The sequence below is a fragment of the Lepidochelys kempii genome, chromosome 3 (assembly GCF_965140285.1).
Source record: "Lepidochelys kempii isolate rLepKem1 chromosome 3, rLepKem1.hap1, whole genome shotgun sequence".
NCBI classification, from domain to species: Eukaryota; Metazoa; Chordata; order Testudines; family Cheloniidae; genus Lepidochelys; species Lepidochelys kempii.
The window spans coordinates 208,318,910-208,332,455 of NC_136382.1; the positions used below are offsets into that span (position 1 = coordinate 208,318,910).

General features: G+C 45.2%; 1 protein-coding gene across 3 annotated transcripts in view; it reads left to right on the forward strand.

Annotated features, from left to right (window-relative positions):
- The first annotated feature begins 473 nt into the window (after nt 1-473).
- Nucleotides 474-13,546, forward strand: part of SOS1 (SOS Ras/Rac guanine nucleotide exchange factor 1) — a 93,225-nt gene continuing 80,152 nt past the window's right edge. For 2 of the 3 annotated variants that reach the window (XM_073339811.2, XM_073339809.2), the window contains exon 1: nt 475-1,020. Coding sequence is in view for 2 of the 3 variants with exons in the window: in XM_073339809.2 (XP_073195910.1) it covers nt 934-1,020 (87 nt within the window). In the remaining variant the exon portion in view is untranslated. Of the gene's footprint in view, nt 1,021-13,546 lie in introns of all 3 variants that reach the window. The other variant, XM_073339808.2, reaches the window with a different exon arrangement.

Here is a 13,546-nt window from a genome sequence, read left to right on the forward strand (position 1 = left end):
TCAGGACCTGACCCCATGTCTCCCCAACCACTGGGCCATCCTTCCCCAGGGCAGTCACACCCCAGCTCCGCTCCTGGGAGTGAGAAACGGGGGGGGGGCTTGGCAGCTGCCCCAAGCAGGGCGCCCAGGGAGGTGGTGGCTGGGGGGTGCTGGTCACAAGGCCAGTGCTTAGAGCAGGGGACAGGCCCCCCCGGGCGCCTGGGTTCTCCTCCCGCCTCTTCCCCCCAGCAGGGTCAGGGGGTTGTCGTGGGCGGGGCTGGGACGAGGGAGGTGCTGCACCCTAAGGTGCTCGGGGCCCCTCCTGACCTGCAGGGGGCGCTGTCTGAGGAACCGCTCCACCGCCGGCCCAGCGAGGCACTCGGCACTCCGCTGAGCTACCTGACGGCTCCGCCTGACCCACGCTTCCGCCCTGGCGCAGGGCGAGTGGGCGGAGCATACGCCTCGCGCCTGCGCTTGTCGGCCGACCCTCACCGCGCACGCGCCCTCGGGAGTAACCGTCAGGGCGAGGGAAAAAGCCCCGAGAATTCCAGCCGCGCTCGAGCTCCCGGCGCAGACCCCGCCCCCGGGGCATGTGAGGCGGCGCGTGACCCTCCGCCCTGCAGCGCGAGCGGGCCGGGCCGTCCGCGCGCTTCCGTGGGGCCGGGCCGGGCATGCCCGTGCGGCCGGCGGGGCAGGGTGGCCGCTCGCCTCCCCGCGCCGCCCCGCCGAGCGCTCTCCGGCCTCGGGGCCCTGCCCGGGGCGGGCGCTGAGGAGAGACCCGCAGGGGGTGGGGTGCTGGGATGCCGCCGCCCCCCGGCGCTGAGTCCTGCCGCTGGCGGGTGCTGCCGCTGCCCTCCTCCGGCTGCCCGCGGCCGCCGCGCCGGGCCGCCCACTGATCGCGCCCGCCCCGGGCCGGGCCGGGCCGGGCCCCGCGAGGAGCCCGCCAGCGGCAGGATGCAGGCGCCGCCGCTGCTCTACGAGTTCTTCAGCGAGGAGAACGCGCCCAAGTGGCGGGGGCTGCTGGTGCCGGCCCTCAAAAAGGTGAGGCCGGGGGGCGGGGGGCGGCCACGGGTGCCCCGCCCGGGGGACGCCGCGTGGCTGACAGGGGTCGGCGAGCCCCGGCCTCGGGTGGCCGGCGCCTCGCCCCGCTCCCGCCGCGTGGGGAAGGGGCTGTTGCCCTAGGGGGTAGGCGCTGCTGCGAGGGTCCAGGGCTGGGGCGCTCAGCCTTTCCAGACGGCGGGACCCCCTGTCAGGAGCCTGCTCTGCCCTGAGTACCCCCACTTTCACCTCGCTTCGAAACGCTTTGCTTACGGGAGATACAAGCGTGCCGCGGCCCCACCATTCCTGAGAAGGGCTATGTTTGTTTGTTTGTTTGTTTCCTTTTTTACCATAGAACTATAAAATCAATCAGCTGGCGTACAGATCTTGCACTTGCATTTCAATGAGTAGGGCAGTATAAACAAGTCAGTGGCGGGTTTGAAACTTTACTTTGTGCTGACTTCGCTCGTGCTTTTTCGGTAGCCTGCTGTAAAACTAGGCAAATATTTAGATGAGTTGATGTAACCCCTGGAAGGCCCCTGTGTACCCTAAGGGGTACGTGTACCCCGGATGAGAACCACTGGTCTAGTTGCTGTTTGAAAGAAACAAGCCTGTGTAAAGGATTCTCTAGGCTTTGTCCCTAGAGTCAGAGCAAGAGCATAGGAAATATATCACATTGGAGCCTATCAAAGTGGAGAGCATTTTACTAACTTCTGGTCAGTATGTTGGTGCCTCTCTCCTGTTGAACTGGTGGTATGACAGCCTAATTTATAGCCAGAGAGTGTGAGCAATTTGGGGCATGTCTATGACCGTAGCCGTGGTGACTATCCTTTTTTTTCCCCCCAACAGTTTAACTTCATTTATCTGCATTAACGACTGACTGACCCATCACATGATATCAAATATTGCAAACACAATTTAAAAATTAACCATCTGACATCCCTAGTTTTATTTTATTTATGATACTTCATACTGTAGTGAATGTATTGCAATAAATTTTATGACCTCAGTAATGTGAGATCTCACTGTGCCACACTATGCTATTAAACCTTTGCTGAGGCCTGGGGGAGATTGTGGCAGATTTTTCTTTGGTTGCTACGTTTGCAGATGATAAAGTGAATTTGGTAAAGTTTTCTTGTGTTATTGTGGATCATTGTTTTTATGACGTTTATCCTTTCTCAAAAAGAACGGGAGGACTTGTGGCACCTTAGAAACTCTCAAATTTATTAGAGCATAAGCTTCCGTGGGCTACAGCCCACTTCATCGGATGCCTAGAATGGAATATATAGTACACACACACACACTCTCTCTCTCTCTGTGGAAGTTGCCATACAAACTGAAAGCGGCTAATTAATTAAGATGAGCTTTTATCAGTAGGAGAAAAAAAATTTTGTAGTGGTCTTCAAGATGGCCCATTTAGACAGTTGACAAGAAGGTGTGAGGATACTCAACATAGGGAAATAGATTCAATATGTGTAATGACCCAGCCAGCAGTGCCCCTCTGCCATGTACTTTGGCCAAACCGGGCAGTCTCTACGCAAAAGAATAAATGGACGCAAATCTGACATCAGGAACCCTAACGTTCAAAAACCGGTAAGAGAACACTTAAACCTCTCTGGCCACACAGTAAAAGATTTAAGGTGGCAGTTTTGCAACAGAAAAGCTTCAAAAACAGACTCCAGCGAGAAACTGCTGAGCTTGAATTAAAATGCAAACTAGATACCATTAACTTGGGTTTGAATAGAGACTGGGAGTGGCTGGGTCATTATACATATTGAATCTATTTCCCTGTGTTAAGTACCCTCACACCTTCTTGTCAGCTGTCTAAATGGGCCATTTTAATTATCACTACAAAAGTTTTTTTTCTCCTGCTGATAATAGCTCATCTTAATTAATTAGCCTCTTACAGTTTGTATGGCAACTTCCACCTTCTGTGTGTGTGTGTATATATATGTATTACTATATGTTCCATTCTGTGCATCCGATGAAGTGGGCTGTGGCCCACGAAAGCTTATGCTCTAATAAATTTGCTAGCCTCTATGGTGCCACAAGTACTCCTGTTCTTTTTGAGGACACAGACTAACACAGCTGCTACTCTGAAACCTATCCTTTCTCAGTCTCACTTGGTCTTACAATACCAAAGAAATCAGGCCCATAATTTGCTAGTGAAGCCTTATCCTTGGACATATTCCACTTGCGTTCCAGTTTGGCTCAGAAATTCATTGTTTTTGTTTATAACTTTTTATGGGACTCTTTCTTCTCCCGGTTCATTAGTTCCAGAAGTGATCTTTTCAGCCTAGTCAAGGTAGCTAGTTTTTAATCTCCTTTTTTAATGATGTATAATGGTTTACTTGGACAAGTATATGTGCAGTTTAAAACATATGTGTAACTGCTGTTTAAAAAAATACCAGTTTTAAGGAACTTGCTCAAATTTTTAATTATAATGAAATATTTGTTTATTTTGTTCATATGAAACAGTATGGTTGAAATTGAAATAACATTCAACTCTTTATGAAAGGGAAAAAATATAGTATTTACTTAGGTTAAACTTAGATTTTTACTTGTAAGTTCTACAAGAGTTTTATGTGCGGGGTGGGGGTGACTTGATAGTGAAAATATTTTGCTTAATTAGAATTGCAATTTAGTGACTTCAGTTTTAGTATATTTTTGTAAAAATGCCTTTTGCTAAGGATTCTTCATTAGGAATAAGAAAAGGAGTACTTGTGGCACCTTAGACTAACCAATTTATTTGAGCATAAGCTTTCGTGAGCTACAGCTCACTTCATCGGATGCATACTGTGGAAAGTATAGAAGATCTTTTTATACACACAAAGCATGAAAAAATACCTCCCCCCACAATGAGGGAACAGTAAGTCTCACTCTCCTGAGTTCATTAGAATTTGTGTGTGTTGGAGAAATGGAATATGGGAAAAATGGTCAGGCTGTCTTTTGATCCACTTCTGAATTTTATCCATAGAAAGCAAGACAAAAGGGGTTCAAGAAACCATTGCTTGGAATGGATTGAGACTGCAAAATTTACTCAACACCTTATTTCACATGCAACAGACATTCTAGGCATTTTACAAGTTTATTGGTTTTAACAGTTAACTGGAACTTCTGAGTGAAACACTTGCTCTCAGTTCTAGCTAAACTGGTTCACTTCCCACTGTCGACTAGAAGTCGCAAGTGTTTCAGTTGTATCAATTCAGCCTGTCTTTCTGACTTCATCTCACAATGCATTTGCCTCATGTTCCAGAGTGAGCATGTTTTCCCAAGGTCGCTGGCACTCTGTGCTGTTCTACTTGTGGTAACAGAGTCTTATCTGTGTATTCTCCAAAGCATTTGCTGCTGCAATGCACATATGGTCAGTAAACTTCTGTGCTAGCTACACATATACATATGGCAGGAAGCAAAGATAAACATTTGAGCAGCAAGCTGAACTAAGGCTGCCTGGGATCTGGAGCAGCAAGGTGCAGGATGTCTCAGATGCTCACAAAATGGAGCACTAAGCACAGTGCCAGGCAATTCCAGGCAAGATCAAGGAGACTAGTTGGAGCTCCAGCAATAACAATTCTTGTGGGACCACTCAGGTCACTTGCTGCTTTTGTGAAATGTTTGGCTGGCTTGCTCACCAAGATAGAAACAATGAGCTGATCTCAATTATCAGTGTTTGCTGGAGAAACTCTCATGAGGGTGAACTTGCGAGGACCAGCAAGAAAGGAGTCCTGGAGTTTGAGGCCAACTGTCAGAAGTTGATGAAGGTAAACTGCCAGAGATGATGAGAAACCTGCCATACTAGGTAGTATTCCTTTTGGTTTCTATGTATTGCATTTGTTCTGGTTCACTGTGTATATCTGGGGAATGAGAGGGAGACTTACCCCCAATATTTCTAATTCTAAGTGTGTTCTGAAGCTTCCCCCCTCCCCCCCCCGCCACCCATTAATTTGCAATGATGTAACAAATCTTAACTGCTCCATTGTTTTTTGAGACCACTATCTGCTTCATATCTTCATTCTAGATACTGCCTACCATACTCTAGCATAGTAGGTTACGAGCTGCTACCATTATTTATGTTATAAAGGTAGAAATGGAAACTTCTGCACTTAACCAGCATCCATTTTAGTAAAATCCCATTGAGAATGGGCCAGAGATAAGCAGCTGAATACAACTGACTTACAGAACGTTTAAACATTAACGCTCCTGGAAAATCTAAACTTATATATATTGCTAAACTCTACAGGCACAAATGTGGTGTGGGAGAATCCCCCAGAATAAAGCCATGGGTCTATCAGAGCTGATAGACAAAACTGATGCTATGAAAATAAGTTCATCTTGGAACTCATCTTTATCAACGCATCAAATCGTTCAGCAATGCATCCGGTTGCATCCGATGAAGTGAGCTGTAGCTCACGAAAGCTTATGCTCAAATAAATTGGTTAGTCTCTAAGGTGCCACAAGTACTCCTTTTCTTTCTGCGAATACAGACTAACACGGCTGTTACTCTGAAATCAGCAATGCAATTGTTCAGCTTTGCAACTAGTATGCATCTGGTAAAAGTTTCACACTATAATGGCCGGAGGGCTAAACCTATAGACAGAAGCCAGTATGTAGGATTGGTGGTGGTGGTAGCTGGGGAGATCTGGAGACAATGTCTAGTGCGCTGAATCCTAGCAGTTCATGAACCTTCCCGTGTCCCTGGGCATATCTACAGTGTTTTGGAGCCCGTGGGAGGGAGCCTTCCAGCCCATGTTGACAGACTCCAGCTCGAGGGCAGTGGCTCTAGTGCTCTAAAAAAAGCACTGTCTACATAGCTATGAAGTTGCAGTGTGGGCTGGAGTTTGGGCTCTGAAGCTATGCTGCAACTTCAGTTCTGTCTACACATCTATTTTTAGAGCCCCTCTAGCCTGAGTCTGTTGACCTGAGCTGAGAGGCTCATTCCCGTGGGCTCCAAAACACTATATAGACGTATCCTGTCTGTCAATAGGTGTTGTATACATCTGAAGCTTGCAGACACCAACTAATTGCTAGAAGGAAGAGAGCTTTCTCTTTCCTACTCCTTTCCCAGTCACCTCGCCAGATTTTAATATCCTTACCCATGTTGATGGGCGCATCCGCTATGGCAAATTGACATCTGGAAAAAGACTCAGAGAACACCCAAAATTGCATTTCAAGGATGTGTGCAAGTGAGACCTCAAAGAAATGGACATGGACTTGAACAAATGGGAAGATCACACTCAAGACTGCAGCCTTTGGAAACAAGAGCTTAACAAAGGTCTCCAGAGTTACAAGAGGAAGCAGTCCAGCTTAGCAGAGAAAAGATCTCGCAGAAGGCAGAGTCCAAAACATCACCTTTAAATGTGACATACGACAGAGATTCTCTTCAGCCATGTTCGCATCTGTCTTAAAACCAACTGAGTAAATTCTTTACTTCTCGGGTGCACACCTGTGGTCTCTCGAGACTGAAGGATGCCTACATATCCATGTTGGTTAGCACGTCTGACTTAAATGGGACTGTTTGAAGAGTAACATACTATATAATGTACAAGAAAGCATTCTTTTTCTGTGTCCAATTAAAATGTTTCATGCCTTGATATGATGGGGAAAGCAGCAACATCAAACACATGTAGTCTTTTGAGGATTGTTGTGCTAGTTAGAGTGACCATGGTTGATGGCGTCACACCAAACATCACATAGTGAAGTTCCCCAATCTGACTCAATCCTGTGAATCCACAAATCTCTGGGGCAATCCTGTGGGTGGTGCCAGGTAGGTTCAGGGCATGCACCCCTTTGTGCATTGATGGAGAGTTTGAGTATGATGTGCTGAGGTGTTTTTTTCACAATCCCGGTGACATAGCAGAAGAGCATGCAAATGTGGTTTTTGAATATAATGAGCAATTGGAGGAATGCCAGATCTTTGAGAGCTGGATGTTTTGCACAAAGTCAGAGCACTTTATTCTCAGGATTTGGAGCTGACAGCACATATGGAATGTATCTAGCTGCTCCAAGTCTGCCTGTAATAGAGTCCAGGTTTCTGACCTGTATAGCAATACAGATAGTACCCAGGTATAGGGGAAGGGCAAGGTGTGTATTCTTGGGTGGAATATTCCCAGCCAGTGAGGAAAGCAACATACAATAGTGGAATATTCATCATTATGATGTCTGTGAATTGCCTTTCCTTACCCTCTTGCTACATTTGGTTGGCATGTAACAAGGAATACTTATCCTTGCCAAGGACACTTGAAATAATAAGGAATAAAATAATTCCTTAAGATAAATATACTTCAAGAATTCCTCAAATCCTAGTTTTTAGGGTATTTTGTCAAACTCGGGTGAGATTTAGAAAAATATACCCTATATAGATTGTCAGTATATCCTATCTTTGCACTGAACAGCTGCATTCCAAACTTCCATGTCCACAGTTCAAATGATAATGTGACCTTAACTTGTTTCTTCCGATTCTCCACTAGAACAGATACAGAGTCCAATAAGACAGATGTAGACTGCAATGCACTGAATAAGGAAGATGTTGATGTGTACTCTGAGATGCTTCCTTGCCTGATCAGTGGTATTTTGAATGAGCAAAAGCAGAGGAACACAAAGCCCTCCAATAGCTCAAGGAAGATACTGACAAAGGACAAAATATTGCTAGCACTCCTCCAAGATAAGAAAGCAAGGAACAGGAGCCAACGTGGGGTTTGAGAAGCTAAGGCTGCAAGGGCAGCAAGATAAGAATACAGACAGAAGCTGAGTCTGAGGTTGAAGAGAGTACTTGTGGCACCTTAGAGACTAACCAATTTATTTGAGCATAAGTTTTCGTGAGCTACAGCTCACTTCATCGGATGCATCCGATGGAACGTAAGGTGCCACAAGTACTCCTTTTCTTTTTGCGAATACAGACTAACACGGCTGTTACTCTGAAACCTGAGGTTGAAGATAAACTGGAACATGAGATCTCTTAGGTGACTGGGGGATGATCGAAATCTGTTATTGCTGCTTCGAAACAGACACTAAGGATGTAGCTAGACATCATCAATCAGTCGCTTGTTTGAAATTATTTTACCTAAGTTGACGGAGCTGAGGGAAAAATATTTTTCGTTATTTACAATTTACTATAATGAAAGTAACCATACACAGAATGCTTCCGGAGGTACAGTAACTCCTCTATTGTCAGCTTCCTGTGTCTAGGTCTTTTAAACGGTAATGGGGGGAAAAAAAACTTCTTCAAAAGTGATTGTAAAACTATGCAAATTGGCTGGGGCACTCATGCTATGCCTGCCTATGAAACTATTTTAACACATCTTTTTAACTGACTTCATTTCAAATGGTTTCACTCCAATCCATTGCTTGACTTGTTGTTCACAGCAACACTGGATGTCATTAGTTTCCCATCTCTACTACATTACCTATATAGATAATTCCTTATATTAACTTCTGTGGCACAGTTGTTCTGGACTCCTGTCACCTCTGCAGATGGTGGAAGATAAAATTGAGTAGCTGCCCCCCCTCCTTCCAATTCTTGCTGTAAACCTCCCACTTGGTAACAACTTGTTACCAGATGTTGTGTAAAACCACCCCCTGGATTAACTAAATCTGCATCTCTGTTAGTCTTTCATAGCCACACAGAGTTGCTGAAGTTGGTGATTGGAAAAAATACAGATACTTGGTGTAATTTGAAGATAGCAAAACTTGGGCTGGATCACAAAGTATCGAGGAATAGATAACAATTCAGTGTATATGGGTTTGTGTATAGTGTCAAGGTTTGTTTGTTTGTTTTTTTACCAGGAGGGATAACTGTTCACTTCATTCAACTAGCTGTGCAATTCACCATGGCCTGTTTCACTACGTTGCTTTTAGACCTGCAGGTAATGAGCAAGTGAACGCTATCAGTAGTTCTATAGCCTTTGGGGGAAGTCTTGCTCACAAACAATCTCTTGTTATCTCAGGGAAATTTCTTATTAAAATTCTAATATAAATACAGTACAGAAAGTTCCTATTCTGTCATCTCCCCTGCCCATAACGTTTCCACAAATAAACCATCATACAAATTGCATTTGCAAAGTGTCGTCATTTTCCAGTTCTGCATCTTTAGCATTTTCAATCTTGAATGTATAGTCCAATCTTTCTATTTCAGGTAGGCTAACATCTACTTCTGTGGTTTGACACAGATCCAAAAGCCACTCCTTCCCGTCATTATTGAAAATAAATTGATATTCAGAAATGTGGATTCTTTACTTTGGCATCAGGAGATTTGTTCTGTATCCAAGTAAATGATGAAAGGAAGCCAAATTTCTAAATATTTTTCATTTGCTCCTTCAGCAGAGATGTCAATCTTTCCATTACAACTATTTCCACAATTTTATAATTCAGTGCTGTGGGGGACAGTGGAGGTGTGTTCTTCCAGAGCTCTGCTACAAGCATTCTGGCTGTGTGATGAGTCACTGCTGAGCCTGCTTAAGCCATCCCTGAGCCAGAGGTGAGTCATCAGAGGCAATTACCTGCAGGTCTTGTGATAGGTCCCACTCCATCCAATCAGGGTTCAGCCAATGCACAAGCGAGGACCCAGGTGATCCGTTAGGACCCTATATACCTGCCTTGGGAAGTAGTTTCTCTAGTCTGCTGAGTAGCATCCAGTCATTACCTGGTCAGGAGCACTCCCATTGCTTAGTAGTTCTGACAGACTGCCCCTGCGCTTCTGCTCCAGCTTCAGCCTGTTCTTGGTCCAGCTGGGCCTTGCTTCTGCTCCAGCCTCTGCCTGTTTCCATGTGAGCCAGTATCTTCTCCTGCCTCATCCATCTGCCCTGCAATTCTGACAGTTTGAGCAGACTTCCCTCTTTTTGCTTAGTCCGGCAGCCACGGTGGAAACCCCCAGAACATCCATTACTGAGAGGTTGAAGTTAGTTCAGTGCCTTCAAAGCCAAGTTGCGCAGCTGCAATTTAAGAATGCCTCTGTCCATTTACAGATCGTGGCAGCCTCAGCATTTCCAGTGAATCTAGCCGCAGTATCCATAAAACGAGCCCCAAAGGTCCTGCTGCCAGAGAGGTTTATCAGATTACTAAGGCTACGTCTACACTACAGACCTTATGGAGGCACAGCTGTATTGCTGTAGCTGCACCGCTGTAAGGTCTCCCGTGTAGCTGCTGTGTGCCAACAGGAGAAGGCTCTCCTGTCAGCATAATTAAACAACCCCCAATGAGTGGAGGTAGGTATGTCAGTGGGAGAGTGTCTCCAGCCAATATAGTGCTGTTTACACCAGCGCTTTTATCAGTGAAACTTATGTCGGTTACGAGTGTGTTTTTTCACACCCGTGACCAACAAAAGTTTTACTGACAAAAGTGCTAGTGTAGATATAGCCTAACTGACGACACTTCACACTGGATATCACTTCTCCTAGAACAGGCAAGCCCGGTCCTTGGCCATTTTGACATGTTCATTTGTCCCTTTTCACGCAGATTAGATTACCTGAACCGTACTTGTATCGCTGAAGCCACCTGCAGTTTTTTTAAACAAGGCCATTGGTCTGGCTCAGCATATGTTGCCTGCTTTTAACATCTGGTCACTGATGTAGAGTGGAACAAAACAGCACAGCCCTGTCACTTCCACCAGGGACTAGATGATAACATAAATGATTAGTTGGGCTAGGTGGACTCCCACAAACGCTGTGCTGAGCTCAGACATTAAATTATATATATGGCTTGACAATTGACTGTCCAGTCCCAGTCTAGCCCAGTCCCATCCCCATCTCCCTCCACAGGCAGCCCCTGGCGCCAGAACCTGTGCAGATTGACGCAATGCAAAGACACCTCACTGAGTGGCAGATGGCATACTGGCAATTCAGCAGCCTTTCCCTGTACTGTGGTGGGTGAGTCCACTTTGCCACTAAATGCTCCATCAAATCCAGGCCTGTGCAGATCCAGGAAACGACCATGTCCTACCTCAGCTGGATGCAATTACAGAATTCGATTCCTCAAACAGACCCCTCTTCTGCCAACATGCATTTTTAACAGTTGTGGACTGTTGCCATCCCCAGCTGCAAGTCTTTTTCTGTCTCTGCATCCCACCTCTTGCTCTGGGCGCTTTGGTTCCATTGTCCACTGCATCCCAATCCTGGTTATCTATTTCTACGGACTTTCTCACTGACTTCCTAGAGCCACCCGGCCATACTAATTATCATCAACCTTCTCACAAAGATGTCTCATTTCATATGTTGCTGGAAAATTCCTACTACAGAGGCGACAGATATGATTAAACATATCTTAAAGCTTCATGATTTACCATCTGACATTGTTTGACTAAGGGCTGCAGTTCATTTTTTTTTTTTTTTTTTTTTTTTGCAGGAATTATTTAAGATCTTAGATGTTAATCTGTGAGTTTCCTCTACCTATCACCTTGAGACTGATGGACAGATGGAGCAAGTGAACCAAATTTTTAGCAGTATGTTAGTTGCTTTATATCAATCTGCCAAAGTCCTTTTTATGCCAACTACGGCTTCCACCCTTATTTTCACCTGTCCACTTGCCAGCTTCCCACATTCCTTTAGCCTCTAACCTGTGTAAGCACCTGCACCATGTCCATTAAGAAATGAAAACCCACCTAGAATCAGCCAAGAGGGATTACAAAAGATACACTGACCTCCTTTGGCAAGACACCCCTCACATCACAGTCGGTGGTAAGGTATGGCTCGATGCAATGCATGGACACAGCCTGGCCCTCAAGGAAACGTGACTACCGATATCTCAGACCATTTCAGATCATCCAGCTGATTAACCTGGTGGCCTTCAAACTTTTGCTACTGAATAGATCAAGATGCACCCCGTGTTCCATGTTTCTCTGCTGGAAAAGGTACATCAGCTTCTTTCCTGGATAGATATGGCCATCTCCCCCTCCGTTATGGTTCAGGGGTCAGAAGAATACCTGGTGAGGCAGATCTTGGACTTCAGTTCTCCAAGGGAAGCTCTTATATCTCATCAGTTGGGAAAGCTTGGTGCAAATCATCTACCAGGGTTCAGTAATACCAACTAGATCAAATTTATGTTAAGAAATGAGCAATTACAATTCCTTGTTCGTTACTCAGGCTCCTAACATTGCTGTCTGTGTGGGGTTTTGTTTAATCCCATCGGTCAGCTCAGCAGCATTGATGGGGCCGATTGAAGTCTTTCTACCACTTTCTATCTTGTATCAGCTTCATGCCGTTCGTCTTTAAACCTTCTGGTTTGATGTCATTCTTCACCATGTCTATCCAATGTCTTCTCTGCTTGCCTTCCAGTTGCCTTCATTTTTGTCTTCCCCGTGCTGATCTTCAGTCTGAATTTTCTGCTTTTCCGGTCTACCTTGTCCAGTATTCTCTGTAGATCCAACTTGGTCGGTGCCATAGAAATCAATACCATCTGTGACTCGAAAGTTATGCACTGTCCTCTCACATACCATGACTTGTCTTGTTTCAGTTGTCTGTGCTACAGCCATTTACCATTCATTTCTCTGTGCTACAGCTTCCAATACCTAGTTGAACAAATCTGGCAATAATATGTATCCTTGTCTCACTTCTATGGTCATCCTAAAACCATTCCCTCAGCTTCATGTCACTCTCACCACGCTCATAGACTTTCTGTAGATGTTTTCTGTCAGCTTGATCAATTTCCAAGGGATGCCATTACATTTTTAAAATTTGCCATAACCCTTTCTGCCAAATGCTATAAAGAGGCAGTTTGAAGTCTATAAAGTTGTTGTAACAGGTTTGGTTATGTTCTTTTCACAAATAGCTAACCTGTTGTACTTCCTCATGGTTTAAATTCCGCCTATCCCTCTGCAAGTACCTCTTTATTTTCCTCTTCAGTATCTTGGTGAATGCTTTCCCTGGCACACTCAATAAACCAATTTCTCTGTAGTTCTTGCACTTGCTCTTATCTCCTTTTTATGGGTAGATGCTGTTATCTCTCTTGTCTGTAAATCTTGTTGAGTAGCTTGTGCATTGCGTTTACCAGATGTTCCTCAACGGCTTTCAGCAGCTCTGTGGTTGTTGTTTATGAACATCTTTTTTTTTTTTTCCTTCAAAATAGCACTGGTGGATAGGTAATTTAAGTAACTTCTCTTCATGTCCTTTGCCTCCTTGATTATTCTTAGCAACTCGATTTTGTGCTCACAAATAAGTGCTCATATCTGTTATTAAAAGCTCTCCTGAGTACTCTGGCCAGCCTGCTCCTGAGGACGTTGGTTCAACTTCTACTGATCCGGAGGCCATCCAAACTATATGGGTCCCTCCCACCATAGAAAATGGACCGATGTTCCACAAAACATACCTGCAGCACTTACCTAACCAGCAGTTCACCTCCAGAATCTTCTGCCTTCTGTCTTCCTTCTCTCATGGGACAGGAAGGATCTCTGAGAAGATAGCATTGACATTCTTTTTAAGCATTCTTCAGAGTTCCCGGAAGTCATCTATTATCTGTAAAATATCCTGCAATGCAATATCATTAGTGCAGATATGAACCATCACCAATAGATCTTTATCTGTTGACTTCAGAAGCCTATCCA